The sequence below is a fragment of the Suricata suricatta genome, chromosome 5 (assembly GCF_006229205.1).
Source record: "Suricata suricatta isolate VVHF042 chromosome 5, meerkat_22Aug2017_6uvM2_HiC, whole genome shotgun sequence".
NCBI lineage: Eukaryota > Metazoa > Chordata > Mammalia > Carnivora > Herpestidae > Suricata > Suricata suricatta.
Genome location: NC_043704.1, coordinates 70,752,382 through 70,770,686, shown reverse-complemented (window position 1 = coordinate 70,770,686; position 18,305 = coordinate 70,752,382). Strand labels below are relative to the sequence as shown.

Here is an 18,305-nt window from a genome sequence, read left to right as displayed (position 1 = left end):
TTTTAAAATTAAGAATCAGGGGTGCCTGGGTGGCTCAGTTGGTTAAGCTTCTGGCTTCACCTCAGGTCACGATCTCACGGTTCGTGGGTTCAAGCTCTGCGTCGGGCTCTGTCCTGAGAGCTAGCTCAGAGCCTGGAGCCTGCTTCAGATTCTGTATCTCCCTCTCTGTCTGACCCTCCCCTGCTTGCACTGTCTCTCTCTGTTTCTCAAAAAATAAATTTAAAAAATTAAAAAAATATTTAAATCTTTAAAAATAAGTAAATAAAATTAAGAATCAAACTATTAAAGATATTTTCATACATTTCCTGAAGATCCGTAGATGGAGCTATGAGCTAATGTACCTTCAAGATGGAATTAAGCTAAAAATACTTTTTAGTCTGAAAAGATAAAGGCCATGGAATGTGATTAAAATCTATGCATTATGAATAATTTAAACAGAACAAATTATAGATCTACTTCGATGTGGTCAGTAACACATCTAGAGCGCACTTCCTCTTCCTCAAAAAATTAAAAACAGAACTACCCTGCAACTCAGCAATTGCACTACTAGGTATCTATCCAAGGGATTCAGGTGTGCTGTTTTGAAGAGGCACATGCACCCCAATGTTTATAGCGGTGCTATCGACAATAGCCAAAGTATGGAAAGAGCCCAAATGTCCATCAACAGATGAATGGATGAAGAAAATGTAATATGTGTGTGTGTATGTGTATAAATATATATGGCAATCAAAAAGAATGAAATCTTGCCATTTGCAACTACATGTATGGAACTAGAGGGTATTATGCTAAGTGAAATTAGTCAGAGAAAGACAAATATCATATGACTTCACTCATATGAGGACTTTAAGATACAAAACAGATAAATATAAGGGAAGGGATGTAAAAATAATATAAAAGCAGGGAGGGGGACAAAACGTAAGAGACTCTTAGATATAGAGAACAAACAGGATTGCTGGAGGGGTTGAGGAAGGGGGGATGGGGTAAACTCCTAAAATCATTGTTTCACTATATACTAATTAATTTGGATGTAAATTAAAAATAAATTAATTTTTTAAAAAAGGCACCTCCTCAATGAGTACTTGGAGGAAAAATGAAAGGAAGAACTGATATATGCAGTAAAAACATTTACAAAATTATTAGCCAGAGGAATGATAGTGTAAGTTTTCATCTAGTGTAAGAGAAGTTCAGAAAACAGATAAGTTTTGAATCTGTAATAGTGTATGAGGAGCTATTAGGAGTAATTGATGTCTTTCCTTATCCTTAATTTCCCAAATGAATGAGATAACATGATCATGTCTAGTGTTGTGTTTTGGTACAAAGTTAACCCAAATGCTTACTGAGGTAAATTGAGATTTTGGGGGGACTGATACTAGATCCTTCCACAAAGCATTCCTTGGGGCTCCTGCCAGATATATTCTAAACAAATGAAACAAACAAACAAACAAACAAAAACAAATGAGACAGTGCTGTGCCCTCGCATGGCAATTCTTAATGTTTTATGTCCTCATTTTCAGATTGCTCCCTGAGAAAAGACACCTTGTAAAGGTATGTAATAAATACTCATGGCTTGAATTTGATACTTAAAATGGGTGCATTATATTTTATGTAAATTGTACTTCAAAAATATATGTTTCTGTTTTGTGAATGAATGAATAAAAAGTGTTGGTAATGAATGTATTTATCATTTTCTTCAAAGGCATCTTTGTGATGCACTCATCAAAGCTTTTTTTTCATTTTTTAAATGTTTTACTTATTTTTGAAAGAGAGTGACAAAGCATGAGCAGGGGAGCGGGGGGAAAGAGAGAGAGGGAGACACAGGAACTGAGGCAGGCTCCAGGCTGTAAGTTGTCAGTGCAGAGCCCAACGCAGGGTTCAAACTCACCAACTGTGGGAACATGACCTGAGCTGAAGTCAGATGCTTAACCAGCTGAGCCACTCAGGTGCCCTTCATCAGAGCTTTGTCCTTATTTGATGCTGAATTAGTCGTTTCATTTTATAATTCGATAATAAGTCAGTCTTCTTGTTTTCTTAACTGTTCTCTTATGTTTTGGGATGAGAACATGCTGAGCATAGGTTGGAAAAAAATTTTTTTAATCCATTGAGAACACCATTTTTTTGGTGGAAATACTCATTCTCCTGAAAATGGATTTATCTGATTATATCATATGCCAAAGTTGTTTATAGGGGTGCAAACCTCAACAGTTTCTTAACTGTTACAGAGTCATGCATACACATTAAGCCAGTTCCATGTGGGCCACAGAAATTGGTGAGATTAAAATTGTTCTTCTAAACATAAGATTTTCCTAACATAAATTCCCTACTGTTGGAATCACCTAATCAGTCTCAGATTTGAAGTCATTTAGATTAATAATTGAGATTTATATTTTCTAATATTCTATTTAAGTAGAGATAGGGAAAGTATTTTTTACTTAGTGTTCTTTCCCCAAACTCAATTAGAAAATAAGTAAATTCCTTTGCTCCTAGACTCATTCTCTCCCCTGCCCCTTGCCACACAACCTTTGACTAATGTCTGCATTCCAGAATTGTAAGGTTTTTCCCTTTTTTTTTGTCTGAGTCATTAATATCCTGTGCTTACTTATTTTAAATATAATTTGTCCTTTAACTATTATTCTTTTTTCCCAACTTTTATTTAGAACAAACTTTTTCCACAAGCTATTTCTTATTTAGAGAAGACTTTTCAGGTTCGTAGACCTGCGGGAACTATCTTACTTAGCAGGTATGTCACATTAAATACAGGTCATTTTCTTCAGTTGTGCAGTACTCTGACCTCCCCCTTCTACCAGTATGGCACTCATTATGAAACTCATACTAGAATATTTTATTATGTTTGTCCTTAGAGACCAAACTGCAAGGTATTTAAAAGGAATAATAAAGCACCTGTTAGGTAATCATGTTTTCCCTGATTTTTCTTTTAAGTTTATTTATTATTCCTCCCTCATATATCTACAGTATTGGCTTATGAAGTATTTGGGGGTCTGAAAACCCAGGCTAGGAGGATTCCCATGGAACCCAAATTCTTTCTTAGTCCACTTTTCTAACTAAAATAGTAATCATTATTAATAAAGTAATATAGCAGCTACTTGGTTTTTTACAATGTTTTTGACTGCTGTGAACTATCTTTTTGATTTTCTTTTCCTTTTATTTTTTGTAATTAAATTTTGATGTACAAATGAACTGAAGACAACGTGCAACAAACCAACACCAGAAGGAAAATGATCCCCACAGATACTGTACTGGGGAATTTGCGGAGCATACAAAATGTGGCCCAGTTATAGTGCCTGAGGAACACCTCCAGGTAATTAAACCTACTCTTAGCAATGTTTTTATTCTTTAGGATGAACTGAGAAATGAGATTTTGAATCTGTGTCACCAAGAAGTATTTATAGATTTAAGTTTGGAAGCTTTATTCTTTATTACCAAAAGTAATCTTAATTAGCTGATTTTTTTCTTTAATGAATTTGCTAATATATTCTTTACTTTTCTTTTTCTTTTTTCAATTTATCTTATATCTGGGACTGCTGAATCATTTCAGCTTAGAACTTTGTCTTCCAAAATACCTTTTTTTTAAAGTTGATTTCTTTTGAGAGACAGAGTTTGAGCATGGGAGGAGCATAGATAGGATAGAGAAACAATCTCAAGCAGGTTTCACACTGTCAGTGCAGAGCCCCATGTGGGGCTCAAACCCATGAACCATGAGATTATGACCTGAGTTGAAACCAAGAGTTGGGTGCTTAACTGACTGAGCCACTCAGGTACCCCTGTCTTCCAAAATACCTTCTAGGAGGTATATACCTTAGTACTTTTGCAGGGCAATTTGACATTATCTCTTAAAATAAAAAATACATGTGATATGCTTCAACCCAATTTAGAAACGTATTCCATAAAAATACTTATAACTGTGTGCAATGTATGTTCAAAGATATTCTTTGAAAAATTATAAATATGCCTAAATTGGTATTAAATTATGGTATAACCCCATAATGGAATAGTGTGCAGTTGTTAAAGAATGAAGTAGATCTCTACAGACTTGGAAAGATACTTAACGCTCTTAAATGGAAAATAAATGTTATAGATCAGTATGTGTAGTTAGCCTATTTTATTTAAGAGTTATAGTCAATTTAACTCAGTAAAACTGAAATAAAAACATTAAAAACAAAGTATATGCACATATATGATAAAAATTATGAAAGAATCTAGAGATATACACATACTAAAGAATCTGGAGATGTACTAAAATATTAATGGTTTTCTTAATGAGTTGGATTGTTTGGGGCTTTTCTTTGGTGAATTATGTATATTTGTAATGTTCTGATTTTTGATATTAAACATATTACTTATCAGGATAAAGATAAAATTTCAAATGTGTATACCAGAAAACCAATTTATTATACATACACATTTGAAAATATTATTGGAGTGCCTGGGTGGCTCAGTCAGTTAAGCATCCAACTTTGGCTCAAGTCATGATCTCATAGTTTGTGAGTTCAAGCCTCTGTTGACAGCTCAGAACCTGATAGGCTGCTTCAGATTTTGTGTCTCCCTCTCTCTCTCTCTACCCCTTCCCAATTCACAGCTGTCTTTTCGTCTCTCAAAAATAAATGTTGAAAAAAAATTTTTTTTAATTTTTTTAATGTTTTTTTTTTAATTTATTTTTGAGAGACGGAAAGAGACAGCACGAACAGAGGAGGGGCAGAGAGAGAGAGGGAGACACAGAATTTGAAAACAGGCTCCAGGCTCTGAACTAGCTGTCAGTACAGAGCCTGACATGGGGCTCGAATCCACGAAACATGAGATCATGACCTGAGCCAAAGCCGGACGCTTAACCGACTGAGGCACCCAGGTGCCCCGAAAAAATTTTTTTTAAATTAGTATGAAAATAGGATTATTACCATAGCTGTTTTTCTCTATTGAACTGTGTTCTCTAGCTACTTCCAGAAAATGAATATATTACTGAACATTTACCTAGTAACCAAAATTAAGCATATGTTTAGATGAAGTTTACTTTGTAATTTTTTATTAAGTTATTTTATACTTGGTAAGCCTTTTGGACCCCTATATATTGGCACTAATGCAACTAACTTATTCAGCTTTCATTTCTTTTCTCAAATTTCTTGAGATGTTTTAGGGACATGTTTGAAAATTAAAACAACTTCTTAATTACATATCCAACTTTTTCCCTAAGAAATTTAGAGACATTTTGTAGACATTTTAAGACACATTTCTTTGCTTTTTTTTTCTAAAGCATTTTTGTTTGTTTTTAATTCTCTGGGCTTTTCCAAATTCTGCTACTAATCTTCTTCAGAGTGTGTGGGGAGAGCCTGATTTTTTTTTTTTAATACATGAGCGATCATGGAAAAGAATGCTTGAAAATTACAACTTTTTGTTTTTAAAGAATTTTTTTAAGTTTGTTTATTTTCCTGACATTAGGTGGGAAAGGGGCAGAGAGAGAGGGAGACAGGATCTGAAGCAGGCTCTGTTCTAACAGCAGAGAGCCCAGTATAAGGCTCAAACTCATGAACCCTGAGATCATGACCTGGCCTTAAGTCAGATGCTTAACTGATTGTGACATCCAGGTGCCCCTAAAAAAAAATCACAACTTTATGTAACATCAACTTTAATAAGTTAAAGTAATTGAACTTAAAATTATAAATACATGTGTTAGAGAAACAAGAGTAGACAATGTAATAAAATGAGGATTTCTTTTTTCTTTATAAGCATCACTTATACCTAAAAAAATAATTCACAATTTACTGATTTTTTAAATTTATAAATTTGGAGATTATAATTGTTTAGAATTTTGAGAGAAGTTCTCTAAAAAGCAGATGTTACAAGGGCAAAGAATGGATTAGAAAACTAGAAGTAAAGGTAATGTTGAGGTGACTTTACCTTTAAACTCATCTTTAAAAGGTAAAGGTGACTAACTTTTTATGTTTGTATTGTATAAATTTTTAACTAGATACATGAATTACTTTATAACAGAAAATATATTTCCATACATAAAATGTTTTTAATAGTTAATTTAAAAATAACTATAGATTTACAGGAGGTTGCAAAAAAAAAAAGTACAAGGAAGTTCATTGTAATTGCCACTTAGTTTCGAATTTTAAAACTTTTTCTCTTGTGTCCTGGTTGGCTGCCCTTTATAAATAACAATTGGTTTGATTAAGATTATAGATTAGATTATGTTTATTATATGTAGATTGTAATCATTTTACATAAAGTAGAAATTTTAGTGAATTCAAAATTAGAGATAGGAACTGAGTGGAGAAAAGAATGGATTTTGGCAAAAGTTGAAGGTTAATAAATAAAAGTTAAATCATAAGAATTTAGAGTCTGGATTCACTATACATTAAAGTCCCTACAGCTAATTTTGTCTCTGGTCTGATTTTCTTTTGCTCACCATGGGTGCAGAGATGCAGAGTCTGCCGTGGGGGTAAGTGGTCCTGTTTATCAGTGGGTGTGCAAGACCAAGAGGGCATCCGGGATGCAGATTTTGTTCTGTATGTTGGTGCTCTGGCCACCGAGAGGTGCAACCGTGAAAACATCATCTCTTATGCAGCCTATTGTCAGCAGGAAGCAAAAATGGACAGGTAAACTTTCCCCTGAGACTTATTTTCCCAGATCTAATTATGGAAATTTTTAAAATAGGTTCTAAGTGTTAAGAGTACAAGATGTTTGAATTTTCCAGATTGCCTCCAATAGTAGAAAACTGTACAGTGCTTAGATGAGGAGGTGAGGAGAAAATGTCAGGTAATAGAACTGTTTATTTCATATAGTAATGTCAGTACCAACTCTAAAGAAAAAGTATTGTCCAGAGATTTTTCTTTGAAAGTAAATAACTCTCTAAGGAAACAAATTGAAATTTAATTTCAGGACTTCTGTGCTAAAATAACTTTTATCTAATTGTCATATTATTTGCAATGTCCTTCACTTACATAAAATATCACTTAAGAAATTTAGAGGTCTCTTATTTGTTTACAAAATATTTTAAAAAATTTTTCTAGTGAGGCAGGCTTGAAATGAAATGTTATTATATATGTAGGAGATTGCCTGTCACACTCCAGACAAATCAAAGGCAGTAGAAATTGTCCCTTCTCAGAATAGATGATAAAATTCTCAAATCTACAAGAATTAATGTACATAAGGACCATTGATGAGGTCTTGAAAGTTCATCTACTGTCAAGGCTAGCTGACTTTAAAGAACTGTTTGGCTTCTGTTAATGTGTATATATTTAAGGAAAAAAATGAAATTATTAGTTGAACCAAGTAGGCAATACAAAGGAAACACTGATATATGTTTCAGAATTATACTGTCAGTCCTGAAGGTGGTAATGAGGTCAAAATCAGCATCATGGATTATGAAGAACAGCCTATTACCATGATGCTATGTAACTGATGATCTGAAATCTACTAAAATAGCATAAGCTTCTAAGTGTTGGGAAAGCTTAGCGTCAACTGGTTGAGTGAAGTGCTATATGTTTGTGCATAAATATATATGCAAATCTCTACGTGTATATATGTGTGTATATATATGTACACATTACATTGTTTACAAAAATACATGTATTTTTTCCTGAGAAGGTATAATTAAATTTATGATATTTTATAATTAATCATGTCTCAGTATGTCTCAGGACATGTGGTATTTTGAAGTGCTAAGTGAATGATAAGTTACTTCATAAAATGAGATACTTTCTTAACATAGATGTCTTTGTGAAATGAGACTTCATAATGGTAGTGCTGCAAAATCATGATTATATTAATTTGAACTAAGCTATATGGATTGTGCTCACACACACAATCTTATTTTCAAAATACTGTTGAGTTTCAAAGAACATTGTTAAACAGTATACATATGATTACATATTTGTTTTAAGCTATATGTATGTATGTATGTGTATATATATGTGCATATATATATGTATATGTGTGTGTGTGTGTGTGTGTGTGTATATATATATATATGGCACACTTGAATGCACTAAGGAAAAAGTCAGAAATAAGTTGAATTACCAACCATCCCAACTTGGCCAAGACTTTGCTGTTTTGGCACTGAAAATTCTGGGAAACCCCTCAGTCCTGGGCAAATTGTTAGTAGTAGTTATCTCTGATAGTGGAATTTAGTGGGGGTAGGTTGTAAACAAAAAATTTCATGTTTTTCTTTGTACATTTCTGTGTTATTTGGATATATAACTTTTTACAATGAGCTTTTACTACTTTTCTTAAAAGACACATTAAAGTGAACCTTATGTATTAGGAAGAGAGGGCTTCCTTGGGAAAATAAGGGCAGGAATATACAATCCCAGGTTGAGATGTGTCTAGAGTGGCTCAACTCCTTTCAGCATCTGACAATGTTGAAAACACCTAAAGTATCTAGTTGTCTTTTGGTGAGAGAATTCAGCACAGGAGTCTTCACATAGATGAGAATCCCATAACCTGGTTTCATATTTCAGTTTCTTTGCACTGCTCTTATGTTTGTTTAAATCACTTGGTTCTTTAAATCAAGCTTTTGGTTCACATTTGATATAAATGTGTAACTAAAACAGTAAATGTTCTTTGTATCAGTGAATATGAAGCTACTCATATATGTCTTCTCATATCTGGAAAAAGAATTGGTTTTTTGTTTTTTTAATTTTTTTTAAATATTTTATTTATTTTTGATACAGAAGAGACAGAGCATGAGAGGGGGAGGGTCAGAGAGAGGGAGACACAGAACCAGAAGCAGGCTCCAGGCTCTGAGCTAGCTGTCAGCACAGAGCCTGACATGGGGCTCGAACCCACGAACGTGAGATCTGACCTGAGCCGAAGTCGGAGGCTTAACCAACTGAGCCACCCAGGCGCCCCAAGAATTGGTTTCTATGAGGAGAATGTTGATGTTGGACAAAAGCAGTATCTGCAATTGTTCTTTCTTAGTCTTTTTGATGAAAGAGAAACATTTCTTTAAAACTGCCATATTAATTCATTCAAAGAATATTTGAATGCCTAATATGGTCTTTGCAGACTAAGTGAACAAAATAGACACATGTACCTGCCTCGTGGAACATAGGAATTACAGAGGCAGACTAACATTAAATATGCTCACAAATAAATGTGATTTCAAAATGGGATAAATAGTTTATAGGGGGGAAAAACGGGTGTGATAGTATAAAAGAAAACAAAGGGGGAAACATAATTTAGATTAATAGGGCAAAGATGGCCTCTTTGAAAGCGTGAAACTTTAGATAACCTGAACAATGATAGGCTTCAGCCAGATAAAGGGCTTAAGGAGGACTTACGTTAAGAAAAATCCATGTGTGCCTGTTGCTACTAGAAGTCACTTCAGTGGACACTATTTTTGAAGATGAGAACTAAAGGAGAATTGGAGAGGCAGACCGGGATATTTTATTGTAAATGCTATAGGAAGTCCCTGATGCATTTTAAGCCTGATAGCGGCATCCATTTTATATTTTAGAGGTCACTGTGGCAATAGTTTGATAAGTGAATTATATTCATACTTTTTCTGAGTGTAAGTCTGTTGTTTTCAAGTATCAACAAAGTATACCATATGTTTTTTACTTAAACAAGGCAAATATTCTTTTGTATAGATGATTACATTTTGGTGAGGTTTTGGTATTTCTGTGGTAAAAGTTTGAGGTAGTGGTGGGAGAAAGGACTTCGGAATTTCTTACTATTGTCTGCCACAGTTTTGAAAGACAGGTAGGTACATGGTGTAACTAACTGAATTATATTGGGTACTGGTCAGGTCTTGGACTCTCAGGGGCTCAGAAAGTGATAGGACTATGTAGATTCTAGAAAGTGTATAATATGAAAGAAGATAATAGGAAGATAAAAAATACGAATGTGAATGAAGGTAGTATTCAGGCAGAGAAAGGGAATAGCAAGGTGGGCATAAGAAGGATGAGCAACCTGAATGATTTGCTTATTATCCTATTGTGTATGTAGCTTTCCTCTCCACCTACCTATACCTGCCTATAAATATAGTAAAATGCTGAAGTCAAATATGGATTTTGCAAGTAAAATGTGTTAGAATTTAAGTTTTTCAGTCCATTCTTAACTTTTGGTTTATATTGACATATTATAAAAATTCACACTTAAGTGTACCTTAGCTTTACTTTTGTGAGGACAGGTGCTAATTAGCCACACCATCGGAAAACAGAGGTATATGTCTTGAAAGTGTAAGACAGTGAGTTAGATATTCTAGTAAAAAATGACATTTGATATCTAGCAAAGATTTTTCTGACCTTGATCAGTTTCTTTTTTAGAAAAAGTGTAAGTAAATATCATAATACCTATTTTCTGGAATGTAATAAAAAAATCAATGTCTATTTTAACAGGCCAATAGCAGGATATGCTAACCTGTGTCCAAATATGATCTCTACCCAGCCTCAGGAGTTTACTGGGATGCTGTCCACAGTAAAACATGAGATTATTCATGCCTTGGTAAATTTTGCTGTTAATTACTGTTCTTTTCTTCATGCTTTAATTTTCTGTTTATTATGCTATTATTTTGACATATGTGTTAAATTTTGGATTCTTAGATTTATGTCAGTAAAACCTAGATGAAGAAAATAGTAGTACATAATACAGTGGATTTTTTTTTCTTAGAGATTAAGACAAAACAGATATGCTATCACACCATGCTATACATAGTGAGGTATAATAAAACTAGTGGCCATTATCTATTAGTCTTTTTTTTTAGATTTATTTATTTGAGAGAGAGCATGTGGGCGTGTGGGGAAGGGGTACAGAGAGAAAGAAAATCCCAAGCAGGCTCCACTCTGTCAGTGTGGAGCCCAACATGGGGCCTGAACCCACAAACCATGAGATCATGACTTGAGCCAAAATCAAGAGGCATATGCTTAATCAACTGAGCCACCCAGGCACCCCTATTTATTAGTCTTATTTAATGAGCTATCATGTATAACTTTGACATGAAAGCTTCAGTCTTTAAATCAGTAAATACATTAAATAACTCAGTGAAACACCAGTGTAAACCAGAAAGCATTTATATCCTTCAAGTAAGAAGATTCTAAAGTGAATCATCTATTTTTCTCTTAGTAAAAAAAAAAAGTAAGCTGAACCTGCTAATTGAAGTGAAACAAGGCTTATTCTAAGTAAGATCTAAAAACTACAAATACTTGATGTTGAGAGAACCAGAGAGAAAAAGCAAGTTTTAAGTGCGGTATATAAATGAACATGAATGCAGAGGTCCTAGGCATGAGATAAATTAGGTTATGAGGACAATTTACAAAAGAAAAAAAAAAACAGTTGACTGAGACCAGTATGAGAATGTATTCAGACTTACTTTAGCAGTCAAGGGGTCTCAAATTAAAGCTAGATACCATTGACTATAAAAGAATGCATGAAAGTTATGTACATTGGGGCACCTGAGTGCCTCAGTTAAGTGTCTGACTCTTGATTTCAGCTCTAGTCATGATCTCACGGTTCGTAGGATTGAGCCCCATGTTCGGCTCTACACTAACAGTGGGATTCTCTCTCTCCCTTTCTCTCTGCCCCTCCATCTTTCACCCTCCTCCCCCCTTCTCTCAAATAAAAATTAAAAAAAAAAAGAAACTTATGCACATTGACTTCAAGGTGTAGTGGTTGACTCTGGGAAGAGAAGGAGGAGAAAGGATTAGGTAATGGAGCTTCAGAAATACTTACCCTGCAGTGTTTTATTTCTTAAAAGTTTGAAGAAAATATGGTAAAAGTAACATCCTCAATAGCCTTAAATAGGATACTAAGTTTCTGTTATGTATTTTTTTTTACTTTCTGTATATTTGAATTCTTTTAAAAACTGTAAAACCTAAGAAATTTTAAATATTAACTCTCAGAAACCATCCTGGAGGATGGTAAGAATTAAATGTTTAACACAGATTCCTTATAAAGTTATATATACTCGTAGCTATCAATTACACTTACCTATGATGCTTTGAATATCTAATAAGCCTTCTGAAATGTGAGTTCTTAGAAGAGTTTTCAAGCTGATAGAGTGGGAAAAAAATGTGTGTTTAGAATATTATAAAGGATGAGGCAAATTACACTATTTTAAACTTTTTAAATTTCAGTGAATTGTATATTGAAAGCGATTTCGATTTTCTTAGCTGACTCAATTAAGTATCCTTTGCATCTTCAGAGATTAAAAAAGAAGAAGAAATTCAGGAATAAAAGAATAATCTGGATTCCATTAATCATTTTGGCAAGCTTTGAATGACACAGAGGCCACGGTTGTGTAAGCAAAGAAATTTGCCAAAGAAATTGATTAATTAAGTGATAATTTGTGATTGTTAGTTATTTGGATATGAGCTATAGCATATTCTCAATGTGCAAAACATAAAGAAGTAGTCACAAAAGTGTTATGTTTTAGGTATTAGATTAGGAAAAACAGCAAGAAAGGAAATCTCACTAATGAAGTAGATATCAAATGGCAATAATTTTTTTTGCCTATTTTCTCATCTATTTTGGGAGTGGAAGGATAGAGAATAGGATTTTAATACCTTTATGTAAAGTATCCATTAGCTCATTAAAATTGAAGACTTAGAAATAGTATTTAATCCAGTAATTTAGAATGATTAATAGCAATACCTTCTTCTTGAATGTGGTAATGCTTTATAAGTTGAATTGTTTTACTTATTTATATATATCGTAAAGAATAAAATAATTGTAGGAAATTTCCAGTCTTGCCATGTATACTTAAAAAGTATTCATTTTTATTAGTGAAATGTTATCCACATGTAATTTGGATAATCCCAAGACATAATGATACTTTAGCAGCATTTATTAACAAAATTATTAACTCCTTTTTTTAAGTGTCTTGAACATTCAAGAAATGTTTAGTGGTTCTGAAAAAAAGTAGTATTTAACTTGTGACTATAAACATAATAAATTCATATTATAAAACAATTAGGGGAATAGGAATGATTTTACACATTATGCTAACATCAGAAGAACCACAGCTAACATCTTAATATGTTTCCATTATTTTTTCCTAAGTAGTACACACACACACACACACATATGCACACATATTTCCAGTCTTTTTAAATACAGATATATATTAAGTGTGTTCTTTCAGATCAAAGACTTTGAAATTTTTGAGTGCTTTTAGGGAGCACACTTGATTGCCTACCTCCTAAACTGCATTGTCAGTTGTTCTCAGTGGTAATATACCCTGGATGCAATTGTAGAGTTTATGTAATAAGTTCATGTGAAGAGGATCAACTGTGATAAAGACATTCTTAAACAAATTTCTTATTTATGCTGCGACCAAGGAATGTTGTCACTATTACTTTGGATTTCTTTACTTACAATTACTTGAAGTAATTGAAATTTAAAATTCTTAAGATAGAATACTTAATTTGTGTCCAATTCCAATATATGTCAGATTTCAGTAAAAGTATTGGCTGGATACTTGTATGAGGTTATACGTGTGTTCTCTTTTGATAGCACCATGTTATGATGTATATAATCAGACTTGATATTTTTCACTGAGACATTTTGAACTTTTTTATAGGGTTTCTCTGCTGGCCTATTTGCATTTTACCATGATAAAGATGGAAATCCTCTAACTTCAAGATTTGCAGATGGTCTCCCACCTTTTAATTATAGGTATTTGTTATTTTTTGTTCTTCTCTTTTAGGAGAGCGCTAAGACTAAAATCTGAGACTCATGGCATGATAGTTGCCATAAATAATAGCCGCTTCATGGCTGGCCTAAAAAAACTATAGCTATTAAAACAGGATAAAAGAGGCCATTTAGCTTTACCCTTTCATTTTAGAGATGAAGCTGTTACAATGCAGAAAACTTAACTGACTTGTCCAAAGAGCCAGGAATCTTCTTGCCAGCAAAGCTCTTTTCTACCACATTGTAAGGTGTTCTGCTGTACAGAACAGTCAGGCCATCGGAAAATATGGGTTGGCTATATGTTGGCTTATTTATTTATTTATTAATGTTTATTTATTTTTGAGAGAGACAGTGTGATTGGAGAAGGGCAGAGAGAGAGAGACACAGAGAGAGAGAGAGATTGAAAGAGGGAGACACAGAATCCAAAGCAGGCTCTAGGTTCTAAGCTGTCAGCTTAGAGCCCAACACAGGGCTTGAACTCATGAATTGTGAGGTCATGAACTGAGTCAAAGTCGGAAGCTTAACCAATTGAGCCATCCAGGCACCTCTATATTTTGGTTTTTTAATAATTACCATCTATCATGCCAATATTTACACGTGAACTGATACTGTATTTAGTACAACATATTAGCAGTGATCTAGAGGGTTAGGGCCTAAAATGAATAATACTAAGAAACACTAAAAAAAATGTATCAAGACTTTTTTATAGTGTATTAATCACAGAGCTATAACCATTTGCATGCATTTATGTAAAGTATAAATCTCTAAATTAACGGCATATGTCCACAAAAAGATAAGCACAAGAATGTTCTTGGCAGTTTTGTTAATAGCAAAAGAAAGGAAACTACTCAAATATCCATCTATAGAAGAATGAATAAATAAATTATGATATATTCATATAATTGACAATTGCAAGGCTCTGAAAAAGAATATGCTACTGTTACATGCAATAACATGTGAATATCACAGATATAATTTTGAGCAAAAGAAGTCAGCCCATCTGTATAGAGTTTAAAAAAAGAGCAATGATAAAAGAGAGATGAATGGTTTTACTTGAAGGGCCAAGCTGTTAAATGGCCTACAAGTTGAGTATAGATTGGGAAGAGTTGCAAGAAAACCTTCCAGGGTGCTGACACTGTTCCATATCTTTATCAGATTAGTGATATTGGATGTAGAATTAAAAATTAATTAATCCTGAAGTACCTGGGTGGCTTAGTTAGTTAAGTGGATGACTCTTGGTTTCAGCTTGGGAAAAAATCTCGATGTTTGTGAGATCAAGCCCCACATTGGGCTCTGCTGACAGCATGGAGCCTGCTTTGGATTCTCCCTCTCTGTCTCTGCCTGCCTCTCTCTCTCTGTCTCTCTCTCTTTCTCAAAAAAAATTAATCCTTATTAAAATTTATTTTATATATATTTTACTTTAATTACAGAGATCTCTATTAAAATAGGTAGAATTAAATATTGAAACAGATATTTTATTCATTATATTTTTTAGACTACATGTGAAGAAACAAATTCTAATTGGACATAGAGATTTTCCTTCTTAAATAGTGTTCATTTGGTGGTATAGGAGGAGTCTGGTCTTTCCTAAGAATTGTGGTCTTTATGGGAAACGTAAATGGTGAGATAGGCATCACCTACACAGTGATGTAGGTAAGGAAAAAAAGAGATTCCTACACATAAGAACTTTTGTTAAGGGGCATCTGGGTAGCTCAGTGAGTTAAGCATACAACTCTTGATTTTGGCTGAGGTCATTATCTCACAGTTGTGAGATCGAGCCCTATGTTGGGCTCTCCACTGAGTGTGGGACCTGCTTGGGATTCTCTCTCTCCCTCTCTCTCCCCCTTCCTCATTTACGCTCCTACTTGCTTTCTCTCTCGCGCTCTCTCTCTTCCCCTCTCTCCTCTCCCTCCCTCCCTCTCCCTCTTCCCCTCTCCCTCTCTCTCTCAATAAATAAGTAAATACTAAAAAAGAACTATTGTTAAGCTGATAATTTGCAGTACTTTTCTTGCATTCAGGATATTCCTCAAAGGCAGGAAATCTTGCAGTATGAAAGGAGATAATAGAATAATAGGAAATTTAGTTGATAGACATATGAAGAGTTAGATTTGTCCCTAACCTATTTATTTGGAGAAACTATTTGTCTTGAAATGTAGGTGATGAAGAGGATAATGGGAGTTATTAACAAGGTAAAAGTTGTTTATTTTCTTGCCAGCTTTGATCACTATGGATGTTTAAACATTACCTTGCTATGGAAAAAGATAAAAGGAATTAAGAATAGCATCTTCAAGGCATGGGTACATGAACAGCTATATGGCATATATATATATACATATACACAAATATAACAAAATGTTAATTGTAGAATCAAAGTGAAGGTTATTATATATGCAGGTGTGCTCTTTGCAATTCTGTCAACATTTGTATGTTTAAAATTTCCATAAAATGATAGTGGGACAAATATAGTCTCTTTATATTCTGTTTTATTGATGAAAATGAGAAATTCATAGGGTTGATAATAGCGGTAATCTAGGGGGGAAAAGCCAGAAAAAAAATGATATGGATTATGGGGGAAAAAATCAAAATTAATGTTCATTATAAATGATGTCATGATATCCCACCAATGATACATAAATGGTATATATGGTATATATTACCTTATCAGTAGTGGATACTACAGGTCCTTTTTTTAAGGCCAGCCTGAGAGTAAAAGATGGTATCTTGTATTTCTAGGACCACTACTGAAGTGTCAGCCATTTGAATTTTCTCTATACTTGTATAGAGCCTATTTATGTCTTTTGTCCAGTCCTAGGTTTTATTTCCTTTTCTAATGATTCATCTATTTTTTTCTTCTGTTGCTTAAGAAATTTCTGCCCTCCAATGATTGTGAAAATATTCTCCTATCTTCTAGTAAATTATTTCAATTATTTATTTATTTATATATTTATTTTTTAACATTTATTTATTTTTGAGAGACAGAGCATGAGGGGGGAGGGGCAGAGAAAAAAAGGGAGACACAGATTCAGAAGAAGGCTCCAGGCTCCAAGCTGTCAGCACAGAGCCCAATGCGGGGCTTGAACCCACTGACTGTGAGATCATGACCTGAGCCAAAGTCAGACGCTTAACCAACTGAGCCACCCAGGAGCCTCTCATCTTTTACATTCATAGCTTTTATTCATTTGGAATTTATTTTTGCTTCACGTATTTTGGAGTTCTTTTGTAAGGTATATATATATATATATATATATATATATGTTTATAACTATTACATCTTCTTGGTGGATTGACCCTTTCATCATTATAGAACATCCTTTTTTATTTCTACTAACAAGTTTTGTTTTAAAGTCTATTTTGTCTGATAGTGGTATAACCATTCCAGCTCTCTTTTGAATACTGTTTGCATGGTGTTATCTGTTTAATTCTTTTACATTCAACCTATTTGTGTCCTTGAGTCTGAACTCTGGTTTTTTTTTTAATGTTTTTTAAATTTTTTTTTTATTTTTGAGAGAGAGAGAGAGAGAGAGAGAGAGAGAGAGAGAGAGAGACCGTGTGAGCAGGGGAGGGTCAGAGAGAAACAGAGGCACAGAATCTGAAGACAGGCCCCGGGCTCTGAGCTAGCTGTCAGCACAGAGCCCGATGCAGGGCTTGAACCCGCGAAACATGAGATCATGACCTGAGCCGAAGTTGGATACTCAACTGACTGAGCCACCCAGGTGCCCCTGAACTGTGTTTCTTGTAGACACAGGTGGATTATGGGCATTGTTTTTAATGTGTCCTACCAGTCACCCCCATTCTACCACCTCTATAGTGGCTGCCAGGTTTGCTGGTTTTTCCTGTGACTGTGGGCTGTTAGTTTTCAGGGCTGTCAGGGCATGGGAAGATGCCAAAGTTTGCTGTTCGTACTGAGATTTATATATTTTTTTAAACAGTTTTTTTTTTATGTTTTATTTATTTTTGATACAGAGAGAGACAGAGCATGAGAGGGGGGAGGGGCAGAGAGAGAAGGAGACACAGAACCGGAAGCAGGCTCCAAGCTCTGACCTAGCTGTCAGCACAGAGCCTGACATGGGGCTTGAACCCACGAATGTGAGATCTGACCTGAGCCGAAGTCGGAGGCTTAACCGACTGAGCCACCCAGGTGCCCCTAAACAGTTTTTTTTTAAATAATTTATTGTTAGATTGGTTTCCACAACACCCAGTGCTCTTCCCCATAAGTGCCCTCCTCCATCACCACCACCTCTTTTCCCCCCCTCCCCCTTCCCTTTCAACCCTCAGTTCATTTTCAGCATTCAGTAATCTCTCAAGTTTTTCATCCCTCTCTCTCCCCAACACTCTTTCCCTCTTCCCCTCCCCCTGGTCCTCCATTAGGTTTCTCCTGTTTTCCTGTTAAAGACCTATGAGTGCAAACATATGGTATCTGTCCTTCTCTGCCTGACTCATTTCTCTTAGCATGACACCCTCGAGGTCCATCCACTTTCCTACAAATGGCCATATTTCATTCTTTCTCATTGCCATGTAGTACTCCATTGTGTATATATACCACTTCTTCTTGATCCACTCATCAGGTGATGGACATTTAGGCTTTTTCCATGTTTTTGGCTATTGTTGACATTGCTGCTATGAACATTGGAGTGCATGTGCTCCTATGCATCAGCATTTCT

At 34.5% G+C, this 18,305-nt stretch overlaps 1 protein-coding gene across 1 annotated transcript in view; it reads left to right on the top strand.

Moving 5' to 3' along the window:
* Positions 1-18,305, top strand: part of LMLN (leishmanolysin like peptidase) — a 71,822-nt gene that overhangs the window by 14,078 nt on the left and 39,439 nt on the right. Inside the window, exons 3-8 of the mRNA XM_029939474.1 lie at positions 1,515-1,545; positions 2,655-2,737; positions 3,202-3,316; positions 6,433-6,611; positions 10,356-10,461; positions 13,535-13,629. Of these exons, the coding sequence (XP_029795334.1) occupies positions 1,515-1,545; positions 2,655-2,737; positions 3,202-3,316; positions 6,433-6,611; positions 10,356-10,461; positions 13,535-13,629 (609 nt within the window). The remainder of the gene's footprint in view (positions 1-1,514; positions 1,546-2,654; positions 2,738-3,201; positions 3,317-6,432; positions 6,612-10,355; positions 10,462-13,534; positions 13,630-18,305) is intronic.